A 22,230-nucleotide genomic window follows, 5' to 3' on the forward strand; every position below is an offset into this window, starting at 1 on the left:
TCATGTTAAAAAAAAAACACCACAGTACAATCGTACATATGAAAAGTTAAGGTGCAGAATAAAGATGAAAGAAATTGGTATGTAACAAAATCTAAATATATATTATATACACACACACTTTCAGGAGATTATAAACACCCTGTCGATACAATCTGAATATAACATCTAAAAAAAGGCAGCACAATGCACTTTAAAAAAGACCATTTTGCACAATGATAGGGCAACCTTCGAAATGTAATCATTTGGTACTCGACAAGGTCAGATGCAAGACTCTGGTAATCAGCATAACATATCAGTCAGTCATAATTTAGGAATATAAAACCTATAATCTGTGGGTGATCAGTATCATTGGACAGGAGCGGTGCAATAGTTAAAGACTTTGTAAGCGTAGATGTAGGCTCAGAATCCTACATTTTAGAACAATAGACTTCAAAATTCATACAGTGACATTTCAAGTTAACAATAAGGTTTTCAAAAGTAATAACTTGAAAATATTATGGAACACTAACGGTAATGTGGTGCTAAAAAGGAACAATGGTCTGTTACTACTTTAGGAATTATAGGTGACCTTTGAACTCATAAATTAAGTTGGTACTTTACCGTTACTTCTGTTGCTCATTTTAATTCAATACTTACACCTCTGTGCCCCAAACATTAAGTGTAACTGGATAAAATGGGCATGTCTATTGTAAATAAAGTTTGGTGAAAGAGGTGGAGCTGGAGCATATGCTCCTTTAAATGTGCACTCTGCAAATACATCGGTATCGCCCTGTGGAAGGCTACGGCCGAAACGCGTCGGCTATCTCATGCAGTTTGTGCACTTGGTGTTATGACTTAAAATAGATTTTTTTTAATTAAACCTGAAGAACCGAATTGGATGTGCCGCATTTTGTTATTTACGCTGGTTGGACGTTAGGGTGGGTGTTTCAAGAACAAAGTAGAAGTATGTATGTATATATATTATCTACTGCCGGTCGCCAGTAGATAGTTATAGTTAGGACAGAGTTCCCATAGGAAATCTGAAAATTCTATTTTGAATAACTTTGGCGCCGGTTGACTTATCTTCGTGAAATTTTCAAAACTAATGGGGCGCTCCACTCAGCTCCTACCCTGAAAGTCTCGGGGTGATTCGTCAAGCGGGGGCTGAGAAAAAAAGGGGGGGTCCCAAAACGCGTTTTCCCCCATGCATTTTCCCATAGGACCTTTAGTCGAAGGTACAGCCCGAACGGCAGAACAGAATTACTTGAAATTTGGCAAAGAGGTAGTCCTCAGGTCAGGGATGTGCCTTTTGCATATATGGTGTCAATTTGTTCAGTAGTTCCTGAGAAAATTCCAGTTAAAAGTACATAAATATCTATAAGCGTGCACCGTGCACGCACTGTGCGCGCACGTGCTGCGCGCGAGCGTAATTCTGATTGGTGGTTAGATGTCAGTCAACATTCGAATCGGTCGAAATCAGGAAGTGTCGGATGCCATTTTGTGTGTGGCAGTGAAAAAGAAAGGTGGAGAACGTAAAAGGGGGCAGGGTAGAGAGTTCCTGACCCCCTAGCCTTTGTCAGGGGGTCCCTGAAGGACCCCAAAGGGTGACATTTTTTTTTTAATTTTTTTTCAAAAAATCGCGGGGTGCGCGCACGGTGCGCACACCCCCCCAGCCGCCATTTTGAGTTTTAGAGGCAGAAGAGAGCTAAAAACAAAAGTGGAGAACGTGAAAAGGGGGCAGGGTAGAGAGTCCCTGACCCCCTAGGCCTTCTCAGGGGGACCATGAAAGACCCCTAAGGACCCAAAAAAAAAAAAAAAAAGTATAAATATTGCGCGGTGCGCGCACGGCGGCAAAAGATTCATAAAAAAAAAAAATAGAATCAAAAATCAAGTTTAAGTGTTTAGATGTTGGTTGGCTCTAAAAAGAGCCGTTGTGTTCATTGAGTGTTTTTTTGTACCTACAAGTGAGTACCGATGCAGAGTCTAAAGTTCAAGAGGAAGACTCTGTTCCCTTCATCTGTGAAATGAACACAGTCTCCTCTATAAATGCCTTGCATGTTGTAACGCAAGTTGTTGTGGTATATAGAACCCATACCATAGTCTCTGAGGAAAGCAGAAACAGGCTTATTGAAGTGCTTTTTTGCTTTCTCAAACTGCGGACAATATTGGTTGGACAAGTTCCACTTTTGCCTTTGGCATATGTTAGAATATACAAAGGCAGATTGAGGAAAAAGCGACATCAATTGCACAAAGGTGTCCTTAACAAGCATTTCCAGACCTACCCCAGTTAAAGTGCCTAGGTCATTTCCACCACAGTGCACAATTATAAGGTCAGGCTGTGGGAGATGTAGAAAGGATTTCACCAAAGGCATTAATTGGTGCCACTTTAACCCTCTCTGACCAATCCATTTAATGTCTACATTTGGTAAAGCAAGGTCTTTCACAATACCTCTTTTTTCTGCATACTTTTCACTCCAGTAGACATAGCCATGACCTACAATCCACACTGTGAACATCTTTCAAGGAGATCTGGATGCATTCAGAAGGTGTCTTTCAGTAGAATGGCAATATGAAAAGAAAGATAGTTGTAAAATGGAGGCTTACATACTTTTTTTTAATAAAAAGAGTTCATCGGCTGTATCAGACCAGTCAACACTAAACTAGGCTGTATGTTTACATTTTTAAAAGCATGTTTTGTATTGGTTCAGAAAAATGTGTTCCCACAGAAGATTACTTTGGATTTGCTGTTAGGTTTGAAAAGTCAAGCACTCTTGCTCTTTGGATTAGAAACATTGTGTGCTGAACTTCTGACCTCTCTGCTCACACCAGTGTTCCATGATCTGTTGCTATGGTAGCAGGCAGAAGTCATGTTGGGGGTAGGAATCATTTGGAAAGGGTTGAAATTTGCAAACAATAGAAATGTGTGTTTCCATTTAAAAAAATGTGGGAAGCAATGCGATTTGAAGTTAACATGTATATGTGTGAAAAAAGAGGGAAATTTTGCCATTTAGTGGTTTTGGTGAGAGGAGTACAGCTCAGAGATTTTGGCTCTGATAATCTGCTGTGTGAGTGGCACATTTCTTTCTCAACTAACTACTTTTAAAGATAAGTTATGAATTTGAGAGGGGATGCATGTGGTGTATTTTGATATCAATAGAAATTTGTTTCTTCTTTTAAAGTTGTGTTTTACATTTTATGTTTTGGAAGATATTTAACTGCCTTGAACTTGTAAGATATTATGGAGTATGTCTTCACCATAAGTTAAGGTGTACTGGTATTACCCAGGAATATTGTTTTGTGCCTAGAATCACACCATGAGTCTGTGTGCACACAGGAATTGTTGTCAGAGATTTAATTCGTGTTGCTCTTGTTCTGTAAGACTTGCACTCGTAGGAAAGGGGCAGCTTGTTTTCTTGAACTGTGATGGTTACCATACATCACCATCTCACAGATGAGAGGCAAATGCTAACACATTTGAAAACAACAGGGTAGATTTTCCTTGCAGTACTGTAATGTGTGAGGTAGTTCCTACATGTTCATAAGCCCAATTAACCTTTACCACATGTGCTCTTACATATCTCTGCAGTCTTCATGTAGTTGTGCAAGCGTCCATGCAGATTTCTTGCACCTGACAATACACAGTCTCCAGAAACACACTCTTAGCACACAGGCAGCTGCTTCTCCTGCACTCCCATGCTTACTATTCAGCAATGTGTGGTATTTCAGATAGCAGTGTGTAACGCTAACACATTCAACATCACCAAGGCTCATTTCCTTTGCTCTAGTCTAATCACTCACCCAGGTTCCACATGCTCATGGTCTCAAGTAGCTGTTAGGACATGTGGTCTTTTCTGCCTCTCTAAACTATAAGGAAAATATGTCAGGCTGTTACAGTAATTATCACTTGCTCTACCACAGTAGTAAATGTGCTTTGAAATTGCCAATCAAATATCATTTTCTGCCTAGAATCACACCATGAGTCTGTGTGCACACAGGAATTGTGGTCAGAGATTTAATTTGTGTTGCTCTTGTTCTGTAAGACTTGCACTCGTAGGAAAGGGGCAGCTCATATGATAGGATTTGAAAAGCTCAAAAAAATATAGTAATACATTTAAATTACATAAAGGTATTTTTTTTTTAGTTTCCTTTAGGTATTGCTGAACAACACTGAAATAAATTAAACATGCCTATAAAATCAAGAAAGAGAAAAGAACAGCAAAAACATCTATATTTGAAGACAACTGGACAACAGAAATTAGTTGAAGAACCTCATGTTGGAAAAAAGAAAAAGTCTTCTGGTAAGCAGACTAAGGATTTTTTTTAAAATATCCTGAAACATAGACAAAATGTACAAACTATATCCACTGCAAATAGTGTTTCAAGAAGAAAACAACAAGACAATAGAAAGAAATTACTAAATGCTAATGTACAATCAGAAGCAAGAAAGACTTAAAAAGAAAAACAGAATTTCTAAACATTCGTAAAAAAAATTCAGATTAGAGTGGTGTTCAATTTGCTAAAGGATGTGAAAAAATATAGGAAGAAAGCAATATTTTATAAGAAAAAGAAACATATTGAATCAATTGTTGCAAAGGCTTTTGAATTAAAAAGAAAACTATTCATTTTAAACAGGATCCGTACATTAGATAAAATAGTCAAATGTAATGAAGTCAAAAAGCTAAAAGGAAAAGAGTAGTGAAAAGAAATAACTTTTGTAAAGTGTTTTTAGGAGAATGGATGCATAGTTCAAGTACTGAACCATTTTTTAATGAAGAGAGTTATCTTCAAAGTAATAGTTTGTTGCATGCAGTGGACACCAGTGGTCGAAGTTATTAAGTTAAAGATGGTTGTGTAATGGAAAAGGAGAAAATGGTTCCAAGAAATGAGGAAGAAGTGTTAGCTGATGAGGTTATGGGGAAACGTCCTAAAGCCCCAGTGTACACTTGGAATTGTAGTAGTATTTGTACTGTACAACAAGAATCTATTGATAAATTACGTGACTTTCTAAGAGAATATAGTAAAAAAAAGTGTTAAACAGAAGATTAAGGTGCTTCAAAGACTAGATCCATGCAGAGTGAGAAAGAATACTGGTTTGCAAGGACATTCTCTGGCTTGTCTTTCTAGGAAAGTTTGTCAAAGTATTTTTCACCATTTTAGGATGCTGGCAGTACATCATACTGAAATGAGAAAGTTTGTGAGAAGATTGTACTTTGCTAAAAGTCCAGCACTAAAGTTAAATAAGTTGAATAGTGCTCTGTTGCGTGGATCTGTATCAGATGTAGAGAAGGTTACTGATGATATTCAGTTTTGTTACTTTGGTCCAGAACAAGAAAGTGCGGGAAATGACACAGTTATTGAAGAAAATGTGGAAGAGAATGTAGAACCCACTGTTAGTAAATTTTGTCATTTGATCTTCAAAATTTTTACTATCATCTCTAATGAAAGCCCAAATATTACTTGTATTTGTTGCCGGAGAAGCCATTATAAAACTCAAACAAGGAATGTTGATCTCTATAAAAAAAGTGAAAATGAGTGGAAGGATTTTGCTACATATTTGTTTCTGGAAAATTGTTTTGATTTGGGTGAAGATCAGCGTATTTGTAAATACTGTTATAACAAGTTAGAAGAAAATAAAATGCCAGCTAGAGCTGTACATAATAATTTAGAATTGGTTGATATTCCAGCAGAACTTTCTGATTTAAATACGTATGAGTCTATACTCATTCAATGTGTCCATCCGTTCCAGACTATAGTGCGTATGGAGCCCAAAACAGGTAAATTACCTCCTTCAGATTTACAAAGAGGTTTAAAAGGAAGAGTTGTCTATCTGCCATTAGATTTGAAAAAAAATATTGAAACAATTGATGCAGATAGTTTGGAAACTGAACCATTAGTTATTCTGGTTAATGGTGTACCTACAAAGAATAAGAACATTTGGCAGGAGCTAGTAGATGTACGAAAAGTACAAAGAGCAAATTTATATTTGAAAAGAAATAATAAGTACTATAAATCAATTTATATGGATGAAGATGAAGAAGTTTTACTAGCAGACACAGGAATACCAACTGGGCAAACTGAAAAAGTGGATAAGTCAAAAGAAGAAGAAATTTATGAACATTTCAGCATACATCCTCTTCATTCTAAAGAAGTTATGGGAAACACTATTGATCTGTTTCAGATGAAAAAAGCAAAAGGAACTCCCGTGAGTGTATGGGAGGAGAGCTTGGAAGCTCGTTTTCCCCAGCTGTTTCCTACAGGAAAAGGTGGACGATATGATGAAGGTCCAGTACAGATTCCTGCTTCTGAGTATTGGACTACAAGATTATTATGCAGAAGATCCAAGATTTCGTCAAAGTATTCCTTATTTGTTCCATCTTTTATTTGAAAGTGACTTGTCTGCACTATCTTATGCAGTAAATCACATTTTAAAAACTGGAGTACATCTACATAATGTGTCTGCAAAGGATTTTATGAACAAAGTGCAACAGCGAGATGATCATTTGGAATCTCAATTGATTAATCTGATGGCTTGTCAGCGTGGAACTAATGAATATTGGTACCGACGCCGTGGAGAATTGAAATGTAGGTTACGGAATTTAGGAACTCCTACATGGTTCCTTACCCTAAGCTGTGCTGAGTACGCTTGGGATGATTTACTGGATTTTCTTCAAAAGGCAAATTCAAATATTGAAAACATCCAATACAAGACAGCAGGAGAATTGTGCTCATTGGATCCGGTTAATGTTTGCAGATATTTCAATCATAGATTTGAGGCTATGATGTCCTTCATCTGCAATAAAAAAAATCCACCTCTTGGATAAGTTGTGGATTTCGTTTGGAGAAAAGAGTACCAAGCAAGAGGTGCTCCTCATTCATATGCTGTTGTGGATCAAGGATGCCCCAAAATTTGGAACAGATTCGGATGATGCAGTTTTATCTTTCATTGAAGAATATGCAACATGTGCTATACCTAAAAGCACAGAAGAAAAAAACTTAAAATAGCAAGTTTTACGTTTCCAAAGTCATCGGTGTGGAAAATACTGTCGACGAAAGTACAAGAGTAAAGATAAATTCTACACAAAATGTAGATTTGGATTTCCACGAGCTGTTCTTTCAAAAGGAAGAGTAAACAGTTTTATGTCAGCTGGGCGACATACCATTACAAGAAAATCTCCGAAAAATACCTATAACCCAAGAAGAAAAGAAGAGTCAAAATATATAAATGACTACAACCCAGTCATTTTATCCATGTGTAATGCTAATATGGATTTTCAGTATGTAGCTGACAATTCTATTGCTGTTGCTCGGTATGTCACATCTTACATCACTAAATCTGAGAAAACGGAATTAAAAGAAATGTGGCAAGAGATTTCTCACGAGAAGACTGTCAGTAAAAAGCTATACAGTTTCAGTTTAAAGATTTTATCGCATCGAGAAATTGGGTCATACGAATGCTCAGATATCATCTGCAAGTCTGTACTCCAAATCCAGAAGAATAATTTGGGTAAGTTTAGGCCTTGCAGGAATGCGAAATGGGGTACTGAAATCTATTCGAGAAATTGAATATTTAGCAGAGAACGAACCAGAAAGTACAGACATTTTGAAAAAAATATGTTGGACACATATTACCCAAACAGAAGTCATCATCTTGAGAACATGTGTCTCCATGAAGTGCTGCAGAACTACATTTTTACACATAATGCCACAGAAGACCTCAACAATGGAAAATATAAAGTCATTGGTGAGGAAGGATGTTTGGTGAAACAAACAAAAGGAAATTTGATTAATCACAGGAAGCTGAATTGCGACACTACTGACAAAAAGGAATTTTACTACTTAGCACTTATACAGCTGTTTAAACCAATGGCGTTCAGAGGATGAATTACTTGGAGATTGTCAGAGCTATGAAGATTCCTTTAATGCATGTAAAGATAGCATAGAATGCAGTACTTTCACAAATTATGTACAAATGTTAAATGAAGAAATTGAACAAGAAGCTACAATTGCAGCTGAAGTAGCTAGAGACAGTTCTCAAGACAGTCAAAGTTCTTGTACGCTCAGTCAAGATCCCCTAAGACAACCAATCGTAGAAAATGAAGCTGCAATAGCCATGACTGAAGTGGAAACAGCTATGAATCAAGCTCAGGAAGATTTAATAGACTTACCAAATTTGGAACAACAACTGAATGATGAACAACAACAAATTTATGAAGAAGTCACAAAACAAATTGATCATGGATTACTACATGAAAAAGAGTGCTCATGCACATCATTTGAACCAATCAGAATGTATGTGAGTGGACAAGCTGGAACTGGAAACATTTTCTTAAAGTAATTAGAAGCTACCTACAGAAAAAAACTGATTCAACTTTGTCTTGTGTTGTTACTGCTCCAACTGGGTTAGCAGCATATAACATAAAAGTAATTACCTTACATCGTTTGCTAATGTTACCAGTAGAGCATAAGAACAAAATAGAATACCACAAGCTAACAGGAGAAGCATGTTTTGAAGTTTCAAGAGTGTTGAAGAAAATGAAAGTTCTCATTATTGATGAGGTAAGTATGGTATCAAACTTAATGCTTGCCTTTGTGCATTTCAGAATGCAGCAAATTCTAAAGACAGACTGACGTGTTATTTGGAGGAAAACAGGTTATAGTTTTTGGGGATCTACTGCAGCTCACTCCAGTTAAAGGACAACCAGTATTTAATACTCTTGCACATGAAGACACGAAAGTCATTAGGAAGTATAGGTAATGTGAATATTTGGTCATACTTGGAGTACAAAGAACTCATTACCAATATGCGGCAAGCAAATGATGATGATTATGCAAGTATTCTCAAAGATATCAGAATTGGACTACTCACAGAACATGGCAGAAAAGCTTTACAGAGTCGATTGCTATGTAATTTGTTTCCAACAGAACAAATAGTTCCAGAGAAAATATACAAGGAAATTGCAGAAAAAATACTGTAATCTGCTTAATGCCAACACTACATGAATGCTCTATATTCAATGAAGAACTTTTGAAATTGGAAAATGAAGAGATTATGAAAATGGAAGCAGTGGATAAAATACAGCATGAAGGAATAACTTATATTGACAGGCAAATTGAAAACTAAATTGGATTCTCTAGAGAAAAATATTGAAAACAGCTGGTTTAGAAAAGAATCTTTATGTATGTATGTATGAACTGTCGAGTAATTTTAAGACGTAATTTGAATGTAGAAAAAGGTTTAGTGAATGGAGCTATGGGTAAAGTTGTGGGTTTTGTGAATTACCAGAAAAAAGATGGAATTGAATTTTTAAAAATAAAATTTGATCAGATTGAAGAGGTTAAAGACATTAGTCGTTGTTCAGTTCGCATTTTGCTTGTGAAAGACTTACATGTACGTAGGAAGCAGTTTCCGTTTTCTCTAGCATATGCTGTAACTATTCACAAATCTCAAGGATTAACTGTAGATAGTGCTTTTGTAAACATTGGATCTAGTGTGTTTAAAGAAGGTATGGCATATGTTGGTTTGTCATGAGTGAAAAAATGATCTGGTTTATTCATTATAGACTTTGATGACTCAAAAGTTAGTGCTGATGCAAATTGTGTAAAGGAGTATAATAGATTAAGAAGAAGCTATGCTCCTCATTTAGGTCAGTATCCTGTGTTTGAAAAACGTGTTTGTCGGAAAAGGAGAACTGAGAATTTTGTCGGAAAAGGAGAACTGAGAATATCTGTGATGAGGATGTACAGAAGAGAAAACAAAAGGAGAGTGATGTGATTGCAAGCAAAAAGAAAAAAGGACAATGTTGAAGAGGTTGTTGGTTGTCATTTTGAAAATAGCTCTGGTGTCAAATGCTACGCTAATGTAGTGCTCAATGTTGTATTTTATCTTGAAAGTTTGCAAGAGCAGATAATACTAAATCATGAAAAAAGATTTTGTTCTCTGCTGAGTTTCCTTTATGAGAAGTTGAGTAATGATAAAACTAAAATAGAAAGTGCTTCTGATGTTAGAAATCTTTTAGATGTATGTTCTGGATGTACACAGGTTTACTCAAAATGTCCAGCAAGATGCACAGGAATTCTTAATGTATATGTTTATGGTACTGGAAGATGAAGGGGTAGAAATAGAAACTATGTTTGGTCTCTCTTATAAATGGGAACATTGTTGTGAAAACTGTAAGAACACATGCAGCACCAATGTTGATTCTGAAAGGTTCATACATTTAACATTACCAGAGAGTAAATCAGTGACTTTTAGTAAATTAGTTAAAGATGCAAATCACAACATGGAATGTTCTCAATGTAAATCAGAAATGTTATCAATGTTATTTTTAAAGAAATATGGACAGTATATCATTTTAATGATGCGACGTTGTAGAGCTGATGGAACAAATTTGGACACTTTAATAAAGAAGTTTGTAGGAAATCAATTATCAATATCAGGAAAAACTTTTGTTGCAGTTGCAATAATTTTCCATGATGGACCTTCTATAACTTCTGGTCATTACACAGTTTATCTAAAATGTGAAAAAGGCTGGACACTGTGTAATGATTCTCAATTGATTTTCAAGCAACGTTTGCCTGCAGAATTACCAAATTCCTACTTAATTTTTCTAAAACCAAAATTTTAGATACAAATTGCAGCATCTGAAGAACCCATTATTTCGATTTTATAGGATTACCATTGGATATTTCACCTAAAAAGGATTTAAAAATTACCATTTGGCCTCATGGAAAGGTAAATGTTTCTATTGTGGACTTCTTTGACAGATATTATTTTGGTGTATGTGCTTAAGCAACAAGATTTACAGACGTTATTTATTGCAAATAGTTATTGTTCTTAGAAGATATTTTTAATATATATGTTACATTTCTATGAAGGTATGTTTTACTGAGGATAGATTCAGGGCTTTTTTAAACAATCTTTCAGATTGTTTATTTTTTTGCCCGCTGTTAAGTGATGAATGCAATTGATATATTGAATTTCACTGAAAATAGTGATATTCTGAAAAGAGCAAAAAAAGGGCAAAAAATTACTTTGTTAAATATGAAAATATGTAAACTGTATTCTAAAACGTATTGTTAAATATTACTACTTTTTTTTTCAGATCGAGAAAGAAAATTTAGAAAATTGAATCCATTTTTCTTGTAATTAAAAAAAAACAATTATTTCTAATTAAGTTATTTTGTTGGTCAGGTAAGTTTAAAATATCTGTATTTCTCACCTTCACCTTCATGCTCCCTTTTCTTCACTTCTCCTCACTCTGCTTTTCTCATTCCCCTTCCCTCTCTCTTCTTCCTTTACTGCTCTTTCGTAACTCCCTCACTCCTTCTCTACTACTCCCCTAGGTTTACTGCCTCCACTATTTTTTCAACCATGTTTCTTTCCCTGTCTCCATATGTCTCAGTCATTCTAACTGCCTTACTCCTTCTCAGTTCCTTGCTCTCTGTCTGTGTTTCGGTCTCTCTCCCTTTGTCTTACCCTTAATTTCCTTAACATCTCTGGGGCAGATTTATGTTTCCTGGCGCATCCCTGCAAATCAGCAGGGATGCGCCAGGAAAGATGCGTCACGCAAGTTTACCCTTGCGCCACCACAGATGCGCCGCATTTACAATGCAGCGCATCGTGGCGCAAGGATAAACAGATGCGTGACGCATCTGATGGCGTAAGGGCGGCGCATTGCTGGAGTCGTGTTGCAAGCACGATGCAACTCCAGCAATGTTTAGGGGATGCCGATACCTAACATGCTGTTCATGCCTTACGCCTGCTTCAAGCAGGCGCAAGGTTTTGACACAGCAGCGTCGGAAAAGTGACTGAGTGAAATCTTGTAGATTTCATTACGTCACTTTTCCGAGGCGTTTTCCGCTGGAACGCCCACCCTGCATACATTAAACGTGACACAGGTTTAATGTGGCGCAGGGCTTTACACCGTGATGCATCTCCATAGATGCGTCACAATGTAAATAGGGTGCAACGTGGCGCAGGGTTTACGCCGCCGCTGCATCACAAACGTGACGCAACAGCGGCGTAAAAGTGGCGCAAGTCTAACATAAATCTGCCCCTTTGTTTCTACCACTCCTCCTCTCTCCATCACTCATTTTCCATCCATGTTAATTTTTTAACCTTCTCCGTCATTCTCCTTCCCTGTCACTATCCTTAACTCATAGTCACTCCTATTCTCCTACTTCACTTCCTCCTGTCTGTATCTCACACCCCTTCATCTTTTCGCATTCTTTCCTTCACTCTCCCTCATTCATTGAAATCCTGACTCCCTTTCTCTCACTCCAGTTTCCTAAATCCCTCCATCCCCTCACTCCCCATCTCTCACTTTCCCTTACCCCCTTTTCTAATCCTCATACCCCTTATCTCACCATCACTCCACTTCTCTTACTTTCAATCCCTTTACCCTGCTGTACTTCATCCGCTTCATCTGTTACACCCTTTTCCTATCTCTGTCCCATACTCCCCTTTTCTCACTCCCCCTCCCATCACTCACTGCCATTCCCTTACTCATTCACTCTTCTTACCTGTATCCTCTACCCTTAGTCCTTTTGTTGCAGTCAGTCTTTCACTTCCCTTTCATGACTGATCATACTTTCCTTTTCTCACTCATTCTGTCTGTCCTTCCCTCCTCTTCACTCAGTCATTTCAATCATTCATGTATACACTACACATTCAATAAAATTACAGCACAGTATATTAGGAATATAGCTCTTCTTGGAGAAGTGAAGTGAGTTCTGAAAAGAACTATTTTTTTTGTCTTTTTTGTTTTGTATTTTTTTTTTTTATTTTTTTTTTAACAATTTTGTATTTTTTAGAGCACCAAAAAAAACTGCTAATGAAAAACTGTTCAACAGGAACAAAAAAAAAATGAAAAAAATTATGGGCTGAAGCATGTGTGCTGCTGTATTCTGTTTTCAATCAAGTTTATACTGCTCTAACCGTAACTAATAACAGCATTGCACACATTGCAATGTATGTGCACCTTCTGGAAAAGGGGGCGGATGTCCAGTGGCCTGGTACACAGTGAATCTGCGGCCGCAGATGATGTGCTCGGCTGAGCAGGTGGAGGGTTGTCCCTTAGGGCTCTAGTTGTTTCTCGAGCATAGCGTACAGGATGCACTGTTTTGAAGTGTCTCAGCATTGAATAAATACTAAAAGGAGTATTTCTTGCTGGGATCTCCTCTAGATAAGACACTTCCGCAAATAGTGCATGTCACCTTCGGCGCATTCACCTTCTTTTGGCCCTCTGGAAAGGTGAAATAATTCCAGATGAAAGAGTGTTTTTGTTTGCTCTTCCTTGGTGGTTCCACAAAGGTCTCCTCCTCACTCCCTGAAGTTGACTGCTGTTCTGCCATTTTCAAGTAAGATTTCACTCGAGTAGCTGTTCAGCTCCTTCTCCCAGGAAATAAGAAGAAATAGTGAGGGGAGTGGGTGTGGTGTTTGAAGATTCTGGAACAGAAACTACTATGAACCAATGAAAAGTGTTGTTTTGTAATCACATGACTTGCCGTGCGCGCACGGTGCTCGCACGTATGCGCGCACCAGAAATGAATTACTTTTAACCCGATTTCTAAAACATGAAAAGGAGGCAGGGAAGACACCGTGACCCCCTAGACCTTCTCAGGGGGTCCCTAAAGGACCTCGTAAATAAAAAAAAAACATTTCCTTTAATAAAAAAAAATTGCCGGTGCGCGCACCGTGAAAAACCCTTAAAAAAAAAAAAAACAGTTAAGTTTATAGAATATATTAACTATGCTGTTCAACTTTATGCAAATTCAAAAAAAAAAGAAAAAACTGAGCCATTCCATATTACAGGATACAGTCAATCTATAACTATATAGATAGGTAGTTTATTGTAAAATAAATATATGAAAAATATAATACATAGATAAATTAGCATTTAAAAAAAACTTACAAATTCACTAAAAAAAAAAAAAATAGGTTTCACACACGTTATAGTTAGGAATTAGCATTTAAAAAATCTTGCAAATTCCCTGAAAAAACCATAGGTTTCACACACGTTATAGTTAGCTGGACATTTCACTCATACAAAACCATTGAAATTCTCCCGTTATAGTTAGTTCAGCTAACTATAACTCGCGCGACCGCAATAATACTGATATTTGTAGAGCGCGAACAGCTACCTCACGAGGAGGTGTCCCGGCGCTATAGACCGCTGGGGAACCCGTCCTGGCTATCCCTGTGAGATGGTCCCTTTCTGGGTATCTCCAAGGTGAAACCAGGCATCCCCAGCGTCTGTGGGGGGCCGTTGTAGAGATGAGGCAAGCTTAATGCCCAGAGTTGCCGAGTGTGTTCCTGGTTAGAGTAGGTACCGAGGCGAGAATTATCGAATCCGTTTTGACCCTGGTCCACGACCCTGAATCCACTGCTGATGACATCACATATTACATCACTCATGACATGGTCAGTGACATCACTCATGACATCTCAAATGACATCACTGATGACATAATCCTTGTGTAAGAGTGGCAGACCTCCTCTTATCCGAATATAAACTTTGATACACACATTGAAAAATACAAACTAAAGTTTTGAAAACTATAGAGATACCAATACCAGTTAGAACAACCTATTCAGTAATTCCAAAATCTACATACGCATCCACTCATTCATCAACACTTCTATATAGTCACTCATACATGTACTCAGTCATCATCTGTACTCATACACCTATACATCCTGTTACACACCTACACTCATACATAGAGTTACTCACACACATACTCACACATGCAAATAAACATCCGTTTACTTGCATATACAGCTATACACACACCAGTACACTTACTTCTACAGAAACGTACACATACTTACTCTCTTAAACAATCACTTATAGAAACACATACTTATTTATACAGGAACTCTTCCAATCTCTCACTCTCATATAGCCTCACTTATATACATCAATACTCACATATACTAGTTCAAAACACATGGACTTACTCATAAAGACACTATTGAGACAGTCATTCACTCTCTTACTCACCCATACACACACTCATCCACCCATACTGTCCTGCTCACATACTGTCTTCAAAATACATACAAACAGCGAGTCACTCATTCATGGATCCATACGCTAAGTAACATCCCCCACTGAAGCATACAGACACTCATACTGATACTCTAAAAACGAACTAATAACCCATATACACACTCATGTAGCTACTCACCAACCCATGCAGCCACTTATACACAAAGTGAGACACTGATACAGATATTTAAATATTTAAAAACATTACTCACTAATACTTTTATTCACTAAGATACTGTTAATAAGTCAGTTATACAATTAATTTTACAAAAAAAAACATCCATTTAGACACTTATTTACCCATTTATTCTTCCATTAACCTTTAGATATAAATATATAAAAAATATTTGTTTTTCAGAAAGACACATTCACTGGATGATGTCATCAGTGATGTCATCAGTAATATCATCAGTGATGTCACTGACCATGTCATGAGTGATGTAATATGTGACGTCGTCAGCAGTGCATTGCGGGCGCGCGAGTTATAGTTAGCTGAACTAACTATAACGGGGGAATTTCAATGGTTTTGTACAAGTGAAAAGTCCAGCTAACTATAACACCCCTGAAACCTATGGTTTTTTCAGTGAATATATATATTACACACACACATATATACACACACACACACATTTTGAGATAGAACTTGAAAGGAGCCATAGACAAAAGCTTCATCTTAACAAAAACAACAAAAAACATTCTTGATACAAAACTACCTGGAATGAGGTCTTCAGTGATGTCAGTTGTGATGTCTGTATAAGATAAGCACACCCCTGAGATGCCAAGTGATTCCTATGGCTAAATAAGACTATTACATGCTTGCATTATTCAGAAGGTATTACCTTTTTGGTCAGTACCAATTGTAGTTTAGTGACTGGTATCATTTCAGAGAATATAGATTACTGTAATGGCCTCTATTTTTGCCTACAAAAGAGATGATTAGCAGTTTATTGTGCTTGCAGACTGCTGTAGCATGCACTGCTATCAACACCACTCACAACAACATAATTTCTTCAGAATTTGCTCATCTTTATTAGCTTCCTTTTGGTCTTAAGTTGACATTTCAGTCGCCATCTCGGTATTCGGTCCCTTGTAAAATTCGAGCAGAAGGGAAACTAGAATATGGGTTGAGCCAGTGAAGTTGCAGCAGGTGTTTTAGCAGAAGTAACTATTCACATAAATCGGGCTCTTCAGATTAATACATGGGAATAAATGGTGTGTTTGCTTCTATTAGTTTTCGAAGTGGCCAAAGGCCAGTTTAATGTTGTCATATGAGGAAAGGCAATGGCATCCTGAAATAGTGTTCAGTGAGAAAGTTTTTAGGGTTATAGCTTGCAGAGGTGTAAAGTTATCTACGAAAACTTTCACCTTCCTAATTCGAGAAGGCAAATTGCACTAATGCTATTTCCAGTCAACATGAAAAAGGGGCAAGATTGACAGGTTCAATTGGGTGTGAAAGAATGGCTCACAGTTATGAATGCAGGACAGAAAATGGCAAAAGGTGATGCACGATAGAATGTGGAACTATTTAACCCTGGGCGTGGTTTGCGTAGTAGCGCTACACGTTGCTACGCGAACTGCGTAGTACACTGTGCAAAATGCTGTTCGCACTGACTGCACAGTGCCGGATGCATGTCCGCACTGTGCAATCATTGCAAACCGCATCTTGCACAGTGCAAGCGGTCATTTTCTGCAGCTCGAGTAGATTTGTACTTGAGCGGTAGCTTTCTCAATGCGGACTGGTAGTTTCTCATCGCGAGCGGTCGCGAGCATACGCGACCACTCGCAATGAGAAACTTGACCTCCCTGCGTTGAGAATCTCGCCGGGAGGTTTATTTTCCACGCTCGCGATTGACAACTTGATGTTGCTGATAGCAAAAGAGGAAAAAGTCTCGCTGGGATGTTATTTTGCTCGCTCGCGGTCGCCAACTTGACGTCGAGGACCGCGAGCAAGCAAAAAATGCCCACTACACGTTCTTGAACTGTGCTACGTGCAATTCGCGTAGCGCGTAGTTGCGCAAACTACGCGAGCGTAGCGTAGTCCTACACCCAGGGTTAGAAATATTGCGGTATTTTGTGACAGAAGTGAAAAGTTTTGAGCAGCAGCTATTAATAAAAAAAAAAAGCTAACATTGTACTGGTTTTAGGCAGAAATGTAGCAATGGTGAAACAGATGTGCATAGTAGAAAGATGCAGAGGAGACTTTTTTGGGAGATGGTAGTGAAAAGCGTGCGTTTCTGGAAGATGGAATGGGCTGGAATCGCAAAACAGTGGACCCATTTATTGGAGTTGGCATTTGCTATCAGACCAGCTGAAGGAAAAAGGTTTACCCTGATGCCTTGCTCCCCGATAGATCTAATCCAGGGTTGCTTATTATAGTGGTATGGAAGGGTAGTGGTTGGCCTCAGCCAAGTGGCTTCTTTCAGTTGTGGTTACGATTAATGTCAAAGTAACATGGAATTCTTGCTAAAATGAAATACGCAACTGTTTCAATTGCCAATAAATATACAATGATGCCACCTGTGTCTTTTAAAGTTTTTTTATATAAATATGTGCAAATGACAAACAAGCTATGGGCTCGTGGTAATGGGCATGTTCAGGCATGTTACCCACAGGCGACTACTGAAGGAAGACAAGAGACAACAAGCATTTACAATGCAATAGGTCTCACATTTATACGAGTTTGAGCTATTGGCATTGTAAATGACAGTGCCTTTTATTTAAGTTTAAAAAAAACCAAACTTAAATAAAAAGCATTGTCATTTACAATGCCAATAGCTCAAACTCGTATAAATGCGAGACCTATTGCATTGCAAATGCTTGTGTCCATTGAAACCGCAGCCTGAAAAGTGCAATTAATTTCCGCCACCCCCCATTTTCCTTGGTCACGGGATAGTTCCTGACGCCAGAAAATCTGGGGGTCATACGGGCAGCAAATTGAGGAACAAGGCGGCACTAATTCCTTACAAGATCCCAACTGCACAGCCCCCCTTCTCCCGCTGCTCTCCGTCGAAGTTTTCAAAATCCTACAGTATTTGAGGGCGGGGCGTGGGCGGCGCTTCGCTGGGCTGTGAAACTATGAAAGACTGCAGACCTGCACCGAGGCTGCAGGAATGTGCACTTTTACATGATATGTGTGTGGATTATTTTTGTACTTTCGGGTGGGTGGGGGCCACAGAATGCAGGGCTGCAGTGCAAATAATATCCTAAAAATGAGCAATATACAAATTCAGACTGGGAAACGAAGTGCTCGAAGTTCTGTGGTTCGTATGCGTGTGAATTCTGTGTGTTTAAAATCGCAGATTAGGGTTCTAACAGGTAAAGTATTGCCTCGCTGGTGTGAGTTTGTTATAGTCAGCGGGAACATGTGTAGGGTTCCACCCTGGTTTCATGCGTCTGGTAAAGGACCTCTCTGAATGTTGCTCACTTGTAAGGTCTTACATCCCTATGCATCTACTTGGGTGGTGGTGGCAACGAAAGGCTGGCTGCTGGTTACTGCCTGTGGCGTGCTGTGATGCTGCTATGCGGTTCGCCTAGGGGACAAGGGGCGTCACAGGTGACTACAAGTTGCGGATCAGGTAATTGGAGGGATTTGAGCTTTTTAAAGGCAGCAAGACAAGCGGTCATATGTAGGTAGTCAGTGGAATAAAGGGTGCCCCCATTTATTTACCAGTTGCTTTAGATGAAAATTCGGAAGAGAGTGGTGCGCGGGGGTGGCAAGGTGTTTCCTGTCCCCAACCTCCACTTGTAACAAGCTGTCGCCATTGTGAAATAAGCAGGAAGTGGGATAAGGGAGGGGGTGGCAAATGGTGATTACTTTCGCGGCGGCTTTGATGTTCTCAGTGGCCGCGCGGCTCACTGAGAACATCAAAGCGGCCGCGAAATGAGCTTTTGTAAACGGGGGATTTGAAAGTGCAAACTAGTGCTTTCAGGCTGCCAAATGGTGCGCGCGCCCGGCGCACATGCACTGTATTTGGAGGCCTGAAAAGCACTAGTTTGCACTTTCAGATCCCCCTTTTACAAAAGCTCTCGCGAGAGAAGCGCTAAAGCGCTGGCTCAGGCGAGACCTATACACTAGACGAATGGGAGAGAAACTGAATTAGGTCAAGCAAAATATTTATAAATGAATTAAAAAACAAAAAAAAAAAAACACGACATTTCACCAAAATAAAAGTACTACCATTTTCCATCAGCTAAGAGGCACAGAATGACAGAGCATCAACCAGAAAAATCAGACGAGGCACTTGGGGAAAATAAATAAAATGCTATTTTTAAACCCACTATCACACCTGTTAATTAAATTACTTTCTGAGAACAGCTGCTAACTTATCCTGCTTTGGAACACATAAAAACGTGCCTCCCTTGGTTTTCAGTTGACCCTCTCTGATAACCGGAACATGAGGCAAGCTTGCTGAAATCTGCCAGGACAATTGATGGAAAGTCGAGATGTCCCTGATCACCCTGCGAAAGGGGCAACAATAGACTTGGAAATGATGGAAGTTGGAAAATGGGAGATAAAACTGAACTCGATGAAAGGAAAGAAAATGTCTTCCGATGCAAAATGACAGAGGAAGAGATCAGTAGTAAGGATAATGGCGAGGGGACATCTATTCAGGGGTGAAATCATGAATGTAAAAATTGAAATGCATATTGCACAGCTGCAGGTTGTCAGAGGAGTTCCACATTGTCAGTAACAACGTGACATTCAACACATCCGTGCACTCTAAGAGCTGTATTTGTTGTTTGCTTCAAAGAAAGGGTTCTAACCAGGGATATTTCTAAAATAAAAATACCAGCACTAAGTATACAAATCTTTCAAGATTCACAGATCTATGACAGAATAACTCCTAAGGTTCAATTGCCTTTGTATTCTGGAACTTGAAGTCCTTTAAATCCCATTTTAAAATCAGACCTAAAATAAAAAGCAGAAATTCCTGTAGTGGGTGAGCTAATCACACATGACCCTGGGAAACTTAACAGATCTGGAAACATTTGTTTTCCGACTTGGAGGCATCTAGCTACCCATCTGAGTCTAGGGGAAAAGGTGTGGCTAAGGGGAACCCCTCAGCTAAAGAGTCGGAGTAAAAGCGAAACTTGTATTCCTGTCGCGTTTGTTGAAGTGCAGGAAATAGAAATTCATTACTGTGGGATGTCATTACATGGGGTCAAACAATCACAGCAGAAATGCGTGGAGGTACAATGGGTGGAGCGAAGAGGAGAAGATTGACAGTGAGCTTGGATGTTTATAAAAAAAAAAACTGCCCAAAGAAATTGGAATACAGAACAAATGTTAAGTTAATCTATTTTGACTGACTTCATAGGTCATAAAAAGACTGCAGATTAAAATATTTTATGGGTGAAGGCAGCTGCTGCAGACACCTTTGTGTGCCCAGCAATTTCCAGAGTATAACAGTAAGATAACAGATTAGTGGGTCACAGCTTTTGCACCCGATATCACCGTTTCTTGCAGGTCACAAGTTATATTTTGTTGCAATTTTGCTCAGTTATTATGAACCTACACAATTGAGCGTTATGCAAACTTTGGGTAGTAACAAAAGCTATAAAAAGTAGTGCTATATACAATTGTAATTACTCTTATAGACATATCAGACCCTCTAACAGTGCATGCATAGACATCCCCCCCAATACAGGGCTTGGGAAAAGTCAGAAATCTCCCTATCATAGCTTATCTCTTAAAAATCTGTGATGTGACAATGCTAGGGTCTTGTTTCTAGCATCAAGGGGTTAGGCGCTACCTTCTTTCCAGGCCAGGATGAAACTTAAATAGGGTACTGAGGGCCCTTTTAATGAGGCATTTGCGTTGAGCTCAGCTAGATTTGGAAAAAAAAAAAGGAGGCATCTTTCACCGGCTGAAGCCCTGAACAGAAAACACTTAAGTGTGGGCCCCGCTGAATGAGTCCCGGTGTCGGGCCTGTCTGCAAAGCTAGCCAAGACACAGCAAACTTGTGGGAAACCGGCCTGGATCCACAGAAACTCGTGTTTTTTAGCACTTTCCATCGGTGCTGGAAGACTTCCCATTCAAATCACATATAAAAGTGTCAAAGGTAGATTGTGAAGAAAAAAAAATGAGAACACAGAAACCTGTTCAATGTGGCGTTGCAGCATTCTTCTTTTCTTAGGGCTATTTTTGCAGGCTGGTCGAATTAACGTCAACGATGCGCTACGCTTTCTGTTCATGGTCTCGCTCTTCAGTGACCCTTCCAAAGTAAACGACTGCAAACACGAGAGGGAATATCAGAATACTTAATGGCCAATTAAAAACGCTCACACCCTCACTGCAAGGAAGAGGGGCAAGTTACAGGTAAACCAAGTAGATTTAAAGGAAACAATCACACTACAGGATAAACATTGGCCTTTCTCGCAACATAACCGTTATAGTTTATTTGCGAAGTAATTTAGACCAATTTAACAACGCAGTTCATACAAGCTGTTGCATGAACAGGCATTAACCTTTACGGAGAAAGAAACCGTTGCTTAACCTTTAGCAATCGCAAAACATATATATTCCAAATATTTAGCTAATGTACAAATAATCCTCGTCATTTCTTCACATTATTTTGTCAAATATTCAGTCGAGTTTTTTTTTTTTAAACCTCCCTGCTCAGCAAATAGTCGTCACCTGCTGTTAACGAAGCGCACGCTCAGCAGTGATTCAGAAACTAACAGCTTTACCGCGATCACCGCCGCTCACGCGAGATTTCAATTTGGAAGTGGCAGAGCAGGAGTCTGCCTCCGGCTGCAGGATGGAAGACAGGGGCTGGATCTTTGGAGCTGCAAAGCGTGCACACTGCACTCAGGGGTGGAATCACATTGATAGTATTCAGACATTCTATGATGGTCTTATTTCAGATCTGTATTGATATAATTTCCCCACTTAAGCTTCGGGTGTTAACAGGGTCACCCTATTAGCTCCATGTCATCAAGGTACTAGGGATCCGGTCCAGGACTTCTGTCAATGGAATGGCAGCTTTAGAACCACGCTTCCAAGTGAAATGAAGTTTAAAGAAAAGCCTTCTTTTGAAATGTGTACCTTCGGGTTCTTTAATGCTGAGCAAAAAATATTAAACAAAATTACTGCCATTCCTCTTATTTTTTTGTTTGTTAGAACATATATATAATTTGCACTGTCGGAAATGTGTGGGATGACAGTGAGAATTGGTTTATAAAGAGATGCCATGCT

The 22,230-nt window shown here is 38.8% G+C and overlaps 1 protein-coding gene across 6 annotated transcripts in view; it reads right to left on the reverse strand.

Annotated features, from left to right (window-relative positions):
- The window catches only part of LOC146785762 (G2/mitotic-specific cyclin-B3-like), a 276,524-nt gene extending 254,671 nt beyond the window's left edge, over positions 1–21,853 (reverse strand). For 3 of the 6 annotated variants that reach the window (XM_085635020.1, XM_085635022.1, XM_085635018.1), the window contains exons 1-2: positions 21,670–21,851; positions 21,132–21,263 (exon numbers count right to left, since the gene is read on the reverse strand). In XM_085635020.1, coding sequence (XP_085491146.1) covers positions 21,132–21,227 — 96 coding nt within the window. In that variant the 5' untranslated portion in view covers positions 21,228–21,263; positions 21,670–21,851. Of the gene's footprint in view, positions 1–21,131; positions 21,597–21,669 lie in introns of those variants that run through there. The other 3 variants (XM_085635021.1, XM_085635024.1, XM_085635019.1) reach the window with 3 other exon arrangements.
- Between the last annotated feature and the right edge of the window lie 377 nt (positions 21,854–22,230).

Source organism: Triturus cristatus, chromosome 11 (assembly GCF_964204655.1).
Source record: "Triturus cristatus chromosome 11, aTriCri1.1, whole genome shotgun sequence".
In the NCBI taxonomy this organism is placed as follows: Eukaryota; Metazoa; Chordata; class Amphibia; order Caudata; family Salamandridae; genus Triturus; species Triturus cristatus.